Source organism: Phaethon lepturus, unplaced genomic scaffold (assembly GCF_000687285.1).
Source record: "Phaethon lepturus isolate BGI_N335 unplaced genomic scaffold, ASM68728v1 scaffold5401, whole genome shotgun sequence".
In the NCBI taxonomy this organism is placed as follows: domain Eukaryota; kingdom Metazoa; phylum Chordata; class Aves; order Phaethontiformes; family Phaethontidae; genus Phaethon; species Phaethon lepturus.
Window position 1 is genome coordinate 164,941 of NW_010519893.1, and position 17,133 is coordinate 182,073.

A 17,133-nucleotide genomic window follows, 5' to 3' on the forward strand; every position below is an offset into this window, starting at 1 on the left:
CATGTTTTCTATTTTTTCCTTATTGTCTAGACACCACTGAAGTGCACTGTACACATATCTTTTTTTGGTAAGGATGTTTTTGTTTGAATTTCATATGTACTTACCTCTTCCATTCGATAACCATCAAACAGATACACATAATGACCAGGACGGCCAACAAATCTAAAAGAAATAACAATATATGAAATAATATAAAAAAAGGAAAAAAGTTAACTTTAACAACAAAACTGTTCATTCATATTAGCTAAAATATTTCAGAACTAGTTATTTCAACATGAATTTTAAAAGACTCGCCACCTATTTAACTTTGATTATTTAGAATTATTTCAAAGTAGTAGGCCTCTAGAAATATTTTTCTACTACATCTTGATAAAATAGCTTTAATAAAATATTTTTCTGTGCTAAAAAAAATAATAATAATCTCCCTCTCTTGATTAGTGGTCACAAACAAAACCGGGAACACATATCGTAACTCACATTCTCTTGCATCTGAGTAATGCCATGAATGGAGTTATTTACACATCTATACACAGTCAAGGCTCTCTGACTACATAGGGAGAAACAGTGAGATTGACTTTATTATAACCATAGAACACAAAAATATTGTTAAAAAAGGAAGAAATTGGCGATATTTTTCATTAATGTCTTACAATAGTTACAACTGCTGGTAAAATGTATCACTAATTCTTACATCAATGATGTTGAATGGGATTAGTGAAGAGTATAGATTAACAATCTTTACAGCCCCCAAAAGGAAGAAAAAATGGTATGAAACAGAATCCAGAGGATGTTTTAAACATTTTTGCCAAAGTTTTAGCAAACAATCATTTTAAGCGTCCCATTCAAAAGCATGTGTTATACTGTGGATAACTGAGTCCCAAAAGACAATGATCCTGAACCCACAGGAAGTCACACTTATTTAGCAGGACAGCTGAATTAGCTTTTTGGTCAATCAGTTCATTTGCCAAAACATGCAACTTCCACTTGACTATAACCATGTCTTAATTTAACTTGATAGGGGCGAATAGTGCAAAACGTTGAGAAAGTAATAGAGAAAGTAGTTCCATAATTTTAAATGAAACAGGAAAATTTCTCTTTGCTAAATGATGCTTCAAGAAAAATTTGCTAAAATGTGGAAAGTGAAGACCTGTAAAGAATAACATTCACTCACAAGTGCAACACCCTTTTTTTAACTAAAAGGAATTATTTTCTGAAGTGTGGATTATACTTATTTTAGAAAGAAAACTAAAAGGGTTGCATTTCAGAACAATGTTCTGCTTAGAAGAGAGACAGGACAGTACGCAACATCATGCCCTGCCATTCAAAAGCAAGCTTCAGACAACCTTATTTATGATATATTTTCAAAGCTGGTGGAGGTGGCAAGTCCCAGACTTAGTTAGGTAGTCCTTTGTGCCCATTTTTAAACACAGATCCACTAATATAGACATATTTATATGTGTATATATATATCTGTATGTAAAAGACACTTATCCTACCTTCCTTTAAAAAAGGCCACATAAAAAATTGGTGCATAAGAATTCACAAACTTCAGTAGGAATGCCTTCAAAATCAGTCTCTCCTCAAAGGTTTTCTCTGTTTTTGGTACCTCTGGGGAAAAGAAAAGCAAACCATAGAAATCTGTTAGTAAATAAGTAAACATCCCTGATATCCCCAAATACATCACCAAACTACAAACTTCGAGCTCATACTGTTTTTTCTTTTGTAGATTTAATTTGTAACAATGCACACTAGCTCTGCCACTGACTCCTGATTTCCAGGGAGTCCAAATTTCCAGATGGAAATTGAAGATTCTTTGACAGAAACATTAATAATGACAACATAATGAACTTGATTCTCTGATCATCCTCTGACAGCTTATCCCAAGTTGCTCATGGCTGTCTATCCAATACCCTGGTGGCAAAAAACCTGACAGATCCTGACACATGCCCTGGACCTGACAATAGTTCACTTCTTTTCCAGTCTCTTTCATTGCCTTGTTGAGAGACCTGGACAGACCACATCACCTTCCTCTATTTCAGGCCACATCTGTGAAATCTTAGCACAGACCTCCTCTGCCATTTACTCTGACATCTATTATAGTATTAAATATATAATATTATTAAGTATAATTTATCAACATAATATATTATTATTAATATATAGAAATAATTATTATATATTTACATTGTTCTCCTACTATCTATCTGGAGTTTGAAGAAAAAAATAATTGGTTCTTGATGTTCAATTGCGTAAAGCTAAAGCAGTACAAATGTCTTTAGTGTATATAAACATATTCATATTAGCATACGTAAGTATATCTGTTACACAACTGAAATAACAAAGTATTAATAGTCTCAATTCATGAATGATGAAAGCAAAGTACAAAAACTTTCATCTAGAAAAAAACACCTTAAAAGCCTTCTTTCTAACTTTGTGTGTCTTTTTTTCTATGATGAGATTGTTAATGTGCTTAATGTTAAACACAAGACTAAATAAGGCATTACATGAATTGTGAATTGCCATGCAAAATAAATGCACATTTTTGCTAATGTTTCTCCATTCACTATATATATATTCTACATTTCTAGACCTCTTTATAGAACTTGTAAAAATGTGTCTTAAACATTTCAGTATTCATGACTCTCTTCCCAGATTTAGTTTCAATTTCCATGGAAATCTTCTAGCAATGGGCACATAGGTATAAGACAGACGCTTTTCAAATTGATGGTAGGATCCTCTTTTAAAGGTTGTATATGGATTAAATTTTTGTATTGTCATGCTCATCCTGAGCTGTTAACTAATGTGAGAGCCGATAATTTTATTGTGGTACGTCCTTGACTGAATGTTTGTAGCAATACTTAATGACAACTGTAAGAATCTCATGTCAGGGTCCTATCAGTAAACATCTTTGGCCTAACTTATATAGCAAAATAAAATCCCAACCTAAACCCCTATAACAGTCAAAGACTGACTTGCCTTTAAAAGACTTAAGTACATTGCCAGGCTTGTTACAATACAACATTTAAAAAAAAAAAATCAAACTCCTAACTGAAATAGACATTGTCATAAAAAAGTCCAGCCTAGGCATGCCCCTATAATGGCAAAGAAGTCCTTTGAGTGGTAAGGACCTGGTAAAAATCACATCAACAAAACAACATGGGAAGGATTTGCCAGCATAGCTTTGACAGGGCCAGCAATGTCTTTGAAACAACTCAATGACTTTCAGTAAACCAAGCTCCTAGAGGTAAAGCTATATAACAAAATACATACCAGCTCAAAAATTCTCAACCAGTTCTAAATAAGTGGATCTTGGCATAGAGCCAGTGCAATGCAGAAATAACATCTGAGATCCTGGAAATAGCACAGTTGCATTAACATGGCATTATGGCCAGGCTAATTAGTCCTATTAGTGGCACACTGCATGTTGTGGCTTAGATCCTTAGTTCACAGAAGCATGTCTGAGCATCTTACCCCATAGGCCTGAATATTTTCACTGGCACACTTCAGTGGGAAATATTCCTATTAGAACGTCCTTGCATACTCTCGTGTCAATACATGTAATGTACTAATGAGGAATGTGGTGAGATAGTTTTACCAATTTCTGTCAGCCATTTGGCAACAGCTCCATAAATTTCATCAAGTACAAGTATCACAACGAGGTTAATGATGACAGCAGTTGCAGTCACAGTCGCTCGAACATTTGACCTTGTTGTCTCATTTGTGCTGAATGACAAAGCTGCTGCTGTAGTTATTCGGTATACAATCACACCAAACACTGCTGAAAACGTCAGCATAATCTGCAAAAAAATGTAGACAGATTAGTTCAAGTTTGATACTAGCATTCAAACAGAAGCTTTGACTGATATGTTGGGTTTGTTCCATGAATTGGCTTTGTGTGGTTATTTCTTAGAGCAACGCAGTAATATGAGGATAATCAAACTAAAATATGAGAATTCAAAAATCTATAACAGGGACATAATAAAGGAACATGGATGCAGAACCTTGATCTGGAACAACAATTCCTGAAGATGTGCATGCCCTGTCTGATTAAAACTCCACACATTATTCATGCAGTAGTGGTCAGTCTCAGGTAGTTTAGGTTCTAATGCAGGTATTAAACAAGGTCTTTTACCTGGCAATAGGTTTAGATGTCTTGGACTGAAGAGCCTACATGTACATGCAGTCAAGGAAACGGGCTTTACTGGCTGAAACAGCTCCACCTCTGCACAGCAGAAGTGGCACCTTACTCTCTTGTGTTTGCTTAACTGTTGCCACAAATGAAAAACAAATTTAAAAAATAAATGTTTCCCTTGTTATTATTCTTTTAAGACTGACCTAAACAGGGTTACTAGGGCTTCACTTTATTTTTCTGTTCCAGAAATCAGTTGGTATCCTGGCATCCATGGGCTGGCTTTGACCCATGAGATGAGGAAAGTTGGCCCTGCTATTTAAGGTCAAGTTCCCACAAGATGAATCTGAATTGCACATGGCTGTGGTATTCTGGTTTCAAAAAAAAAACTACCACAACACAATGAAAAAAAAATCAATAAAATAACAATTAAAAAATAGCAAATTTTCATAGCCATAACAGGAAAGGGGGAGAGGGTACATTTTTCTCTTTCATTTTTGCCTTTGGCAAGAATTCCAATGTACATTCATTATTTTAGGTAAAATATCTTGAGATCCTCAGATGAAAGAGACTACATAAATGTGAAAGACTAGACTATTGCAATTATTTCAATGGGCCTAGGGGCCCAGATTCACAACGAAGATTTAAGGAAATTTAATAGTTCATTTTAATGACCCAGCAATAGTTTGTTGAATTCCTGTGTACAGAGGAAGGTTGCCTCATGAAAAAGTACTATTGCAAAAGAACCAGAACAAGAGTCAGAGCTATATTAAAAGTCAAAGATGAAAACTGGGCACATTTTGTTTTAATGGTGAACTAGTAAACATACTAAAAAATAATGATTTCGAGAAACTCCTGGAGATATCAGATTAAATTCGCAAATACATTTTGTGAGAAAATAGTAATAAAATGTTAGAGCTACTAAAACATGTAAATTCTACTTTTAAAAGAAATGTTACATTAATTTTAAATGAAATGTAGATGAATGATGAGGTTTTGTTTCATGCTAACATTTTTCATTGAAATTATGGTCTAAAGAAAAAAGTCTAAACATGAAACACTTTGAATTGAAACATTTCAAATAGCATAAGATATTATTTCCTTTCCTTTCATGGTTTTCATTCTGTTGAGAAAACAGTTCTATTTTTTGTCCCTGTTTTTCTCTTTGTTTTTTGGCTTACCTATCAAACAGGCAGACAGAAACCTGATTCATGTTGAACTATCTGCTCAGCTCTTGCTATCACAGAATCATAGAATCTATGGGTCAGAAGGGACCTTTAAAGGACATCTAGTCCAACCCCCCCATTGCAATGAGCAGGGACATCTTCAACTACATAAGGTTACTCACAGCCCTGACCAGCCTGGCCTTGAATGTTTCCAGGGACGGGACATCTACCACCTCTCTGGGCAACCTGTGCCAGTGTTTCACCAATTTCTTTGTGAAAAATTTCTTCCTTAGATCTAGTCTAAACCTACCCTCTTTTAGTTTAAAAGCATTACCCCTTGTCCTTTCACTACAGGCCCTGTTAAAAAGTTTGTCCCCATCTTTCTTAGAAGCCCCCTTTAAGTACTGGAAGGCTGCAATAAGCTCTCCCTGGAGCCTTCTCTTCTTTAGGCTGAACAACGCCAATTCTCTCAGCCTTTCTTCATAGGAGAGGTGTTCCATCCCCTCTGATCATTTTGGTGGCCTCCTCTGGAGCCGCTCCAACAGGTCCATGTCTTTCCCGTGCTGAGGGCTCCAGAGCTGGATGCAGTACTCCAGGGGGTCTCTCAGCAGAGCAGAGGGGCAGAATCACTTCCCTTGACCTGCTGGCCACACTTTTTTGGATGCAGCCCAGGATAGGGTTGGCCTTCTGGGCTGTGAGCACACATTGCCAGCTCATGTCCAGGTTTTCATCCCACAGTACCCCCAAGTCCTCTCGGCAGGACTGCTCTCAATCCCTTCATCACCCAGCCTGTATTGACAGGGGGGTGCTCTGTCCCAGGTACAAGACCCTGCCTTGTTGAATCTCATGAGGTTCACATGGGCCCATTCCTCAAGTTTGTCCAGGTCCCTCTGGATGGCATCCCATCCCTCAGGCATGTCAACCGCACCATGCATCTTGATGTTGTCTGCAAACTTGCTGAGGGTGCACTCGATTCCACCGTCTATGTCACTGACGAAGATATTAAAGAGTACTTGTCCCAGTACAGACCCCTGAGGGACACCACTCATCACTGATCTCCAACTGGACACTGAGTTGTTGAGCTCTAATCTCTGGATGTGACCATCCAACCAATTCCTTATCCACTGAACAGTTCACCCATCAAATCCATCTCTCTCCAATTTAGAGAGAAGGATGTTATAAGGGACACAGAAGCCTGGATCATCAGTAGCTCTTCCTTGTCCACTGATGTGGTCACTCCATCATAGAAGGCCACTAGGTTGGTCAGGCAGGACTTGCCCTTGGTGAAGTCTTGGCTGTCTTGAATCACCTCCCTGTCCTCCATGTGCCTTAGCATAGCTTTTAAGTGTATCTGTTTCATGATCTTCCCAGGCACAGAAGTGAGGCTGATGGGTCAGTGTTTCCCAGGGTCCTCCTTTGCTACCTTTTTTAAAAATGGATGCAATGTTTCCCTTCTTCCAGTCTCTCTCTCACCTGACTGCTGTGACTTTTCAAATATCATGGAGGGTGGCTTGGCAACTACATCATCCAATTCCCTTAGGACTCTGGGATGCATCTCATCAGGTCCCATAGACTTGTACATGTTCAGGTTCCTCAGGTGGTCATGAACCTGATCTGCTCTTACAGTGAGAGGTACTTTGCTCCTCCAGTTCCCTCTTGCAGTCCATCCCCTTGAGAGGCGTGGGCATAGACACTGGCAGTGAAGACTGAGGCAAAGAAGTCTTTCAGTACCTCATCCTTCTCCTCATCCGTTGTTACCAGTTTGCCAGTCTTGCTCATCAAGGAGGGGTTTACGCCTTCTTTGACCTTCCTTTTCAGGCTAACGTAGCTATAGAAGCCCTTATTATTATTCTTTGCATCCCTTGCCAAGTTCAGCTCCAGCCGCGCCTTGGCCCTCCTGACCTCATCCTTACACAACCAGGCAGTGTCCCTATGCTTTTCCCAGTATACCTTTCCCTGCTTCCACTGCCTGTGAATTTCCTTCTTGCTCTTTTGTTTGCTCATCAGGTCTCCATTCAGCCATGCCGGCCTCTTGCCTTCCTTTCCTGATTTCTTACACATGGGGATTGAGAGCCTTTGTGCTCTTTGGAAAGTATCCTTAAGATCTGCCAGCTCTGTTCTGCTCCTTTGTCCCTGAGGGCAGTTTCCCAGGGGGTCCTATTGACTAACTCCCCGAAGAGCTGGAAGTTTACTTTCCTAAAAATCAGGGTCCTGACCTTACTCTTCACCTGCCCCATATCCCTCAGGGCTGCGAACTCCATCCCTGCATGATCACTGCAAGCCCAGGCTACCTGCAATCTTGACATCACCCATTAGCTCACATGTATTGGTGACCAACAGGTCCAGTATGGCATCCCCTCCGGTAGGGCTTTCTATTACCTGGCATAGGAAATTGTCCTCCATGAACTCCAGGAGCCTCCTGGATTGCCTACAGCTCCCTGTGCTACTTTTCCAGCAGATGCTGGGGTGGTTGAAGTCCCCCAGGAGGATGAGAGCCTGCAAACATGACGCCTCCTGTAGCTGGAGTGAGAAGGCTTTGTCAACAGACTCCCCTTGTCTGGGCGGCCTGTAGTAGACACCAACCACAAGGTTCCCTTTGTTGCCTCGGTCCCTGATCCTTACCCATAAGCTTTTGACCTGCTCGTGGCTGTTCCTCAGAGACAGTTCTTCATACTCTGTCCATTTATTGACATAGAGGGCAACACCTCCATGCTTCCTTCCTCTCCTGTCCTTTCTGAACAGGCTGTAGCCATCAATAGTTATAGTCCAGTTGTGGGATTTGTCCCACCAAGTTTTAGTAATGGCAACCAGGTCATAACTTTCTAGCAGCACAGTGGCTTCCAGCTGCTCCTGTTTGTTGCCCATGCTGGGTGCCTTGGTGTAGAGGCACTTCAGCTGGGCTGTTGGCCACAGAAGTGTTGCAGAAACACAAAGATCAGAACTTTTTCCTAACTTGCCCATTGCAGAGTGATCACTAACAGTACAGAGTAACAACCCCAATAGAGAAAACAAAACAGCACCACCTGGCAGTGATCTAATTCACCTTCCACTTATACAGTTACCTTAAGCTCTTTTCTTTTTCTTTGAGTCACAGATTCCTTCCTCTTAATCACCTTCCAAATACTCTTTTTCTGTTTCTTTCCCCTGTGGATTGAAATTTTTACCATGGTGGTGGACAAGGAAAACCAGCAAAGTAAACTCATATGTATCATTCTGGAGATTATGAGCTCTCTGGGCCTCCATAGACAACTATCTCTATCACAAACTTCTGCTTAGAAATGATATCTTAAGAGTTCAGGAAGCAGAGTCATCAAGGACGGTCATCACTAAATAGAGAAAGATGATATTTCAGGTCACAGGAGTTAAATAGTAAACTCTTAAACCTGACCAAAGGATTTAAGGGATCTATAACAATGAGGAAAATTACTGGACGATGAGATACTATCAGAGGCTTGCGCTACTGTGGCCTTTTCAATTCATGCAGTGCCATAGCAAGATTTACAAAGTTACCTGGAAAATATGTTTTATTTGTTTAAAGAACAAAGATACTGCTTTTGCAAAAGCACTAGGGTTTCAGAAACTCTTCAGTTGCCCAGTTGTTTTTAAACATCTGCTTAGACACAGATGGAAAAACACTCCTTGAGGACTCTTCATTAGCAGTCTTCATTATCTGTGTATCCAGCAACAAGAGAAAATTGAAGAGGACTTGTAGGACTGTACAGTAATTGAGAGCATAGTTCTCATTCCCCAGATGGTCACTGAGAGGGAGTGGTTCCTGTATCTTTACAGCATTTCTTTCATTCCTGAAAATACCCCTTTTGCCCAAATTCCAGATCAGATGGTCAGGTGCCTACTTTGGGTTTTGTTGTAATTATCAACATTTCATTTGATCAGTTCTATCCCCTATTATGGCAGACGGTTTCTTCACTGAATATATATAATCTCGTCTGTCAAGGACTGAATTGCTTAGAAACAGATGTGAAAATTGGCTGCAGAAAAGGTCACCTACTGAGCCTGGTATGAATGAAGACAAACAGGAAAGCATACTAGATCTGAGAAGGAAGCTATAAAACCCCATGGGCTAGACTGATACCTTCATCCAAGTAGGATAACATTTTAATGTCCAGATAGTTCTTTGACTCCCCAGTGGGGCTATTCTAGAGACAAGTATTATGCCATGTGAGTAAGAATAGAGCAATAGGGTCCAAAAGGAGGAACAGGCTGAACTCTTGTGCCATGATACCAGTTGATTTTCTTCCTTCCTCTGACTGAGACAAACACAATGAACACAAAGAAAACCTCCAGTGATGGCATTGCTCCATGCCACCCTGCTCTCTTCATGTTTTCATCACATGTTTGGAAATCTTTGCTGCAACATGTACCTTCTAAATGTGGACTTTCTAAACTGTGACATATGTTATCACTAATCACACACAAGCCAAACTTTTATATGCCCAGCTGAGCCTAGACCTCCTGGTACCACTGGTCTTACTGGGCAAAAATAAGGCTTGTGAACTTCTGTTCAAAAATCCCTGCAAAAATATTGCTTAAATCAAGGTTGGATCTTCTGTCCCCTCTGCAGTCAAGTGAGGCTTTGTGTGTGACAGAAGAACTGTTACCAGATTTTAAAACATGCGTAAAACAATAGTTGGCATTATTTGGTGGCGTAGAACACCAAGACTGATTGGGCAAGAGAACCAAACTCAACACATTTTTCAACCTGTACTTTTAAAGAAACAAACAGCATACCTATCTTAATAAAGACAGAAGAAAAGCCAGAAAGAAAAAAACCACAACACAGTTCTTGAAAGAAGATTCACAAAAATGAAGTACACAAAAGAAGTACACAAGTAAAAAAAAAAAAGTCTTACAATAAGAAAACCCTTAGCAGCTTCAAGAATCATCAGGGAAAGTATGGCATGTAAAGCTGGGAGAAGGAGGGACAGAACACAACAGCAAAATTCTATAGCAATGTAGATATCTTCATGGAAAGTACCTATGGGTTTCTGCCGCCAGACCCTTTTTGCCTGGAAAAGGTAGTATTAAAAATTCAACAATCACTTCTGCAGCACTAAAAATTGCAACATGTGTGTGTACATATCCGTTTCTGAGTCTTCTATGTCTGTGTGTTGTATATGTGCACACACACACGTAAATTAAAGATTTTATCACCTATTATTTATGTAGTCTTTACAGCTAAAAAGATTAGTCTGTGTGAATAATAATAATAGAGGTAGATGAGACAAATTTTGTTTCCTCAGTGCAATTCTATTGCACAGACTGACAGCAAACTTCAGTCTGGTGTTTCCAATCCCTGTTTAACTAATCTAGCAGAAAAAAAAAAAAAGAAACATCACATACAGTAAAGAGCAGATTGTAATTTCCACGTAGGAAAGCAGAGCTGGTTCACTCTCATCAAGAGCTCACTTGGATTTCATGCATGGTTTGTAAGTTGTCTCCTGTAGGGATGTACATCTTACTAATTCTCTGATTATTCTAAAAAGATAATTATGGCCACTTCTCCAAATGATGAAAGCTAGCGTAGTTCCACTAGTCACTAACAGAAATAGAAGAACTGGAACTCTACATTTTACCTTTATAAATCTCTCAGATATTACAGTAAGCAGGGAGCGTAATACATAGGCTATGACTCAGGAGACAACTTAAAGCTCATGCTTATGGGAGATTTAGGCATATGGTTAAAGTGAAGAGCACATGTAAGCACCCTGTCTGCAAAAAGAATGACTTGTTAAAACTAAACCAAGGTTATATGCTTAGTTAAACTCAGTATTCACAGCTTTAAGCAAAGTTCCAACTAATGCCAGTTAGAGGTTCTGTCTAAAAAGCAAATCACAGAATCATAGAATCATAGAATAGTTTGAGTTGGAAGGGACCTTTAAAGGTCATCTAGTCCATTGCAGTCCCCCTGCAATGAGCAGGGACATCTTCAACGAGATCAGGTTGCTCAGACCCCACTCCAACCTGACCTTGAATGCCTCAGGATGGTAAACTCACTCAAAATGTTGTAAATACATACATATATATGAATGACACACCTGATATGTACAGAAATTATACTTAATATACAATGCATATATTTTCATAAATATATACACATATATTTATAAAAATACAGACATTAATCTGACTTCAGTGTGAATATAACATGGTTTTGATTGTCAGAAAAAGAAATTAAATCTTCACAGGACATCTTTTGCAGTATATGCAAATTCCAGTAAATTAGAAATACACTTTAGTATTTTAAAATCATTTAGTCCCCAAGTAAATTTCCCATGTCAGATGCTCCTGTGGTGTAAACCAGCATATTTCATTGCCATTTTGTACTGGCTTTAGATGTTAATACATGCTTTCATTCAGTAATTTCTGTAACCAGAGGGATAATGGGATCCTTGACAATGTAATTTAAGGTTTATTAGTCAGGCTTTCCTATCGCTGTTTACAAAGTCTAGCAGCTTGATGATGTGTTTATGGTCTGTTGGAAATTTTGCTAGGACAGCAGTGTCCACACTTTAGAGCTGGCTGACCTGCACATGTTAATCTTGTTCTCAAGTGAGGATTGTATACCATGGTCTTCATTGACTACAGCATAGTCCATCCCTGCATGTGTGTTGGACAAATACTAATCAGCAACAGGTTTATTTCACCTGCACGTCACCTGTTCAGTAGGTTCAACACTTCTAAATGTCAGTCTTACAGAGCAGGCACAACACTGTGCACGCAAGCAAATGCACAGCGGGCTTCCCTTCATCAGCTAATGGAGCATGGAGCAGAAACCCCGTGGGAGAGACAGCATCTAGTAATGAACTGCTGCTATTAAAACAAGTCTTTCAACCAACAGCCCTCTCATAAGTCCTCTCATTCTCTTTGGAAAAAGAGAATAAATCTAGAGGTAGGTATTGAGCTCTATGAGTTTTCCTAGTAGGACAGGTATTTCTCACAAACTGTAGGTTATAATCCTAGCTTTCTTCGAATTTTTAGCATCTTTGAGAACACTAATTCAGGATTCCACTCAAGATGCTCATTGCAAAGTTTCTTACACCAAAAAAATGTGGAGAAATGCAGATTATATTACCATAAATAAAATCAATCCAAAGTTTGCTGCATATCCAGGTATACGGTCACTCCATGTCAGCTTCTCCTTTTCATCCTGTGACAAAACACACAGATGAAATAACAGACATAATGGAACTGTGCAATAGCAAATATTAGTTAGTAAGATATGTTATTGAAAAACTTTTGTGATTCCCTACTCCTGTTGTAATTTTAAAGATGATTATAAGATTTAGAACACTGACATTTTAAAGCAGACTTTAGTTTGAGAGAAAAGAGGACAAGAGGGTAAAAAAGACTAAATGGAATATGTCTGCAAAATCAGAAAATACCATTTTAATATTTGAAAAAATGTATCCAGCTCTTACAAAATTTCATATCAGGAGAAAGCCCTGAAATTCACCTTAATTTACTTTTACACAAGGCAAAATTCAACCGTTTACTTCTAATTGCTTCTTGTAAAACTTTAGAAGAACAGTGCTTGAGACGGAAATCATGAAAAGAATGCTTATTACCATTGAACCCAGATTTTTTGTCTAATGGTTGCCTTAGGCAGATGTGGCCACTAAGATAATTCTTGCAAATACACCCCAATATCTCTTCTACAGAAGAAAGAAACTTGGTGTTATAGACGAGAGAAACAACAAAGGCAAGCCCTCTCTGCGATCTCTGCTGCCAACCTTGTTTTCTTCATATGCAAACGGAATCTTTCTCTTCATTGCATAATTTAAAGCAACTGTGATCAGTGAAATATAGTATGCTTTTACTCTCCCCACACAAACTCAACTCCATCTCTAGCAACATGTACAACTAAAGAAGATATTTGAAAATGAATTTATATAAGAAATATGATTCCCTCCTCTCAAAATAGGTTTCTTAAAATAATAATAGGGTCACTACTTTGTTTAAGTTAAACTACAACTATATAATCAAATTAACTCAGGACACAGAGCCAGCTGCTGTTTGCATTTCTGTGAACCACCGTTGCTATCCCATGGACTAATACTTCACTGACATTGGAGTTAACCCAGAGTTATTCTACATTTAGGTGAATTTAAATCAGATTAGAATTCAGATCAAATAAACAATTTCTAAGGCACAATTGTCCTCAGATAAAAATAAAAATCTGGGAGTATTATGCCTTTGTAAAAGACTTTCCCAAACTAGCACTAGGAATACAGTATATACTCCAAGTGCAGAAATGCAGCCATGAATTTTCTCATGGAGTTTACTGGGATGTGGAATTAGACCAAAGACATAGTCCTGTCTACACAACCATTGCCATTTTGGTGGTGCCTCAAACACTATGGGAAGTAGTATTACTCAGCATCCCCTCTTCTCAACTCAGCTGTTCAAACAGACAAGTTAACCATTCTCTCCTTTGGGAGAATGCTGTAAAGACAGGGTCATAGCAAACCCAAGCAGAAGCACAAATAATTTGGCCCAATGTATGCACTACATAAATACTCCATACAGTAAATAAATGGAGTCCATCATTTAGCTGGAAGGCTACTTTGAAAAGCAGTTCTGTGAAAGCACAGATGCATTTCATTTCATTTTGGCTTTTACCACTCAGCAATTATACAGGTCATAAAGAATGTCTAAGTGATTATACTCCAAGAAGGCCTGAAGGACACCTTGTCTATAATAATCATTAGAGGAAAAACACTAAAGAAACAAAACAGCAGAATGAGTTAATGCTAGCCAAAACAGTTAAATGAAAGAAGAAAATCTTTTATAACCGTGCTGATATGGAAAGAGGAAATTGTGATTTATATCGAAGGGCCAGGAAGAGGAAAAAAATGGCCAAGAAAATTACTTCAAAAATCTCTCTAGTAGTAAGAATCTTGGAAAATAAGAAATGATAAAATCAAGATGAAACCTGCACATATCATTAATTTGCTAAATCCTGAGTGGCAAAGTGACTAAGATTTTTCATGTTTTGGGGGTTTTTGTTCAATATTTCTTGTGATGTGAGACATCTACTGTATTTTGAAACATCATCCAGGATTCTGACAAGAGCTACTGGTTTTTCAAGTCAAGAAAAATATCACGTGCTGGAAGACTCTTGATAATACCTCAGCAACTTACAAAATTGAGAAATCAGGGAATAAGTTAGGAAACAGTTGTCCATTATGAGAAAGAAATAGCTATTTGACCTGTTTGCCCTATCCCCCTCCCCCTTTTTTTTTAGTAAAATAGAACTGGAGAGTTATAGGAAAAAAGAAGAAAAACTAGGAAAATCAAGCAATGATTGACAGGTACTTTTAGAGATGAATATCAGAAGCTAAGGTGTGCCTAAGCTTACATTTTAAGGCATTAAGAGATATTAGGATTAACACATTTAAGGATCCCAACTTCAGGAGAGTTTAAGGACTGCAGTTGTTAGAGTATTTGCCCTCTTTAATCTCAGCACGTGCATTACGAACACAGAGGCATCTTAGCATCACCAGTCATTTTGGAAGCCTTAGGTTTAGCACCTGAATACTTGTTTTATATAGATTGTTACTTTTCAAAAGCACTTTGTGCCTGCTGAGCTCAATAAAATAAGTTCCTGGAATAAAGATTTAGAAGCATAACTGATTTTTAACATTTCAGTTTATTACTGGGAATAAGTAAATGAAATATGGATTGCCTCAAAAAAAAAAAATTTACCTTGTTGAACAGGACAAAAATAGTCTTTTCTATTGTGGTGGGTTGACATTGGCTGGCTGCCAGATGCCCCCCCAGCCACTCAGTCTCTGTCCATAACAGGATAGGGGGAGAAAATAAGATGAAAAAGCTTGTGAGCTGAGGTAGAGACAGGAAGATGACTTACCAATTGCCATCACCGGCAAAGCAGACTTGACTTGGGGAAAATTAAGTTAATTTTTCACTCTTTAAAATAGATTTGGATGGTGAGAAATTAAAAAAACCCTAAAAATTCCTTCCACTTCACCTCCCTCCCAACTTCTTCCCAGGACCAATTTCAGTCCTTCATTCCTGACTCCTCTACTTCCCTCCCCAAGTGGTGCAGGAGGATGGGGAATGGTGGGTTATGGGGTCAGTCCATAACAGCTCCTCTCTGCCACTCCTTCCTCCTTATACTGTTCTCCTGCTCCAATATGGGTCCTTCCATTGGCTACAGTCCTTCAGGATAAACCTGTTCCACTGTGGGTTCTCCAGGAGCTGCAGTTCCTTCAGGAAATACCCACCCACTCCAGCATGGGGTCCTCCACAGGCTGCAGTTTGGGCATCTGCTCCATGGTGGCCCTCTCCACAGGCTGCAGGGGAATCTCTGCTCAGGCCCTTTGAGCACTTCCTCCCCTCCTCTTGCTCTCACTTTGGTGCTCAGAGGGCTGTTTTGCACATTTTTTTCCCCACTGCTCACTGCCAGGCAGCATTTTACCCTTTCTTACACACATTTTCACAGAGGTGCCAGCATCTTGCCAAGGGACCCAGCCATGCCCTGCAGTGGGTCCATTGGTGCCTGAGCACCAGCTCCCGGAGCATCTATGGTGTTGGTGCAACAGCGTAAGGAAAATTGTATTTGCTTTTGAACACTGACAAAGCAATACAGGTCGAACAGATCTCAGTGGAGTGACAGACACTCTGGCAGTGCTTTCCCAGTCTTTTCTTGCAATGAAGTATACAAAGGGGGCTATTAGGAAGATGAGAGAGGAGAGGGTGTGCATGGGAAAGGACAAGTGGATAAGGGAAGGAAGAGGTCAGCATGCCACCTAGTCAGCTTTCTCTTTCATGTATGTGGTTCCTAAAACCTTAGGTGACTTTGCCATGAGTCTGCCACTCTCTGTAGCACTTAGCCAAAGGGAGATCTAACAATGTGCCGGAGTTGCTATGCCATTATGAGGAGAAAGAAAAAGCTGAATGAAAATATTACTGAGTTACTTAGAGAGCATGCATGGCACAAACTGCAGTACCAAATCCTGAAATTTAAATGAATATAGTAGGCAGTAGAAAGATGCTTTCTGTTACAACTCCTGCTAAGGAAACCAAATCTGTACATTTGCTTTGTATTTTGTATCACACCTGATTCTACTGTCTGGCAATAGTGCCATCTAGCCGCTAAAAGACTGTACTGTGAGGTATCAAGAACACCTTGTCTGCGATCAAAATACTATGCTGGCATACCGCAAGTAAGTGTGGTTTATTCTAAGGTTGTGGAATTCATTCATAGATTTCTCCTGGAATATGGCACATACCCCATTCTAATTAATAACGTGCAATACAGGACACTGCCTGGATTTTAGCCAGGGGCAGGCAGGAAAGCTTTCCTAAACGTTGATGAAAGTCAGCCAAGCAGGCAAGGATTTTATCTGGAGCAGTCCAGCAGGTGTATGAATTTTTTGACATAACAAGATGAAACTGATCATCTGAAGAACAATCTCAATGACAGATATGTTACACTGTGGAATATTCCCCAAAGGAAACTGAAGTGCAGGGAAATATTTATATGCAGATAGAAAAACTCACAATAGAAATTACGTTTTTGGGATGAACAAGTTAAACTGAAATATATATTTTAATACCTTTCTTTCAGATTATTTAAAGACAATGCTGTATTTTCAATTATATTAGAGGAAAAAACAGCTGTTGTTCTGAGTGTAGTGATGCGTTCTTGCTTTAATGTTTAAGGTGGTGCTGAGTATGTTCCCTGCATGAACAAAATTCTTAAAAAACTTAAAAAAATAAGAAAAAAATTAAGCACCATCTAGGTTTTACTGGATGGTTTATTTCCTTATGAGTTACCTGATATGGCAAAGATCT

At 39.0% G+C, this 17,133-nt stretch overlaps 1 protein-coding gene across 1 annotated transcript in view; it reads right to left on the reverse strand.

Annotated features, from left to right (window-relative positions):
• Positions 1 to 15,611, reverse strand: part of ANO2 (anoctamin 2, calcium activated chloride channel) — a 46,821-nt gene extending 31,210 nt beyond the window's left edge. The window contains exons 1-6 of the mRNA XM_010297202.1: positions 15,561 to 15,611; positions 13,740 to 13,758; positions 12,389 to 12,465; positions 3,596 to 3,797; positions 1,497 to 1,608; positions 105 to 162 (exon numbers count right to left, since the gene is read on the reverse strand). Of these exons, the coding sequence (XP_010295504.1) occupies positions 105 to 162; positions 1,497 to 1,608; positions 3,596 to 3,797; positions 12,389 to 12,465; positions 13,740 to 13,758; positions 15,561 to 15,611 (519 nt within the window). The remainder of the gene's footprint in view (positions 1 to 104; positions 163 to 1,496; positions 1,609 to 3,595; positions 3,798 to 12,388; positions 12,466 to 13,739; positions 13,759 to 15,560) is intronic.
• Positions 15,612 to 17,133: the final 1,522 nt, after the last annotated feature.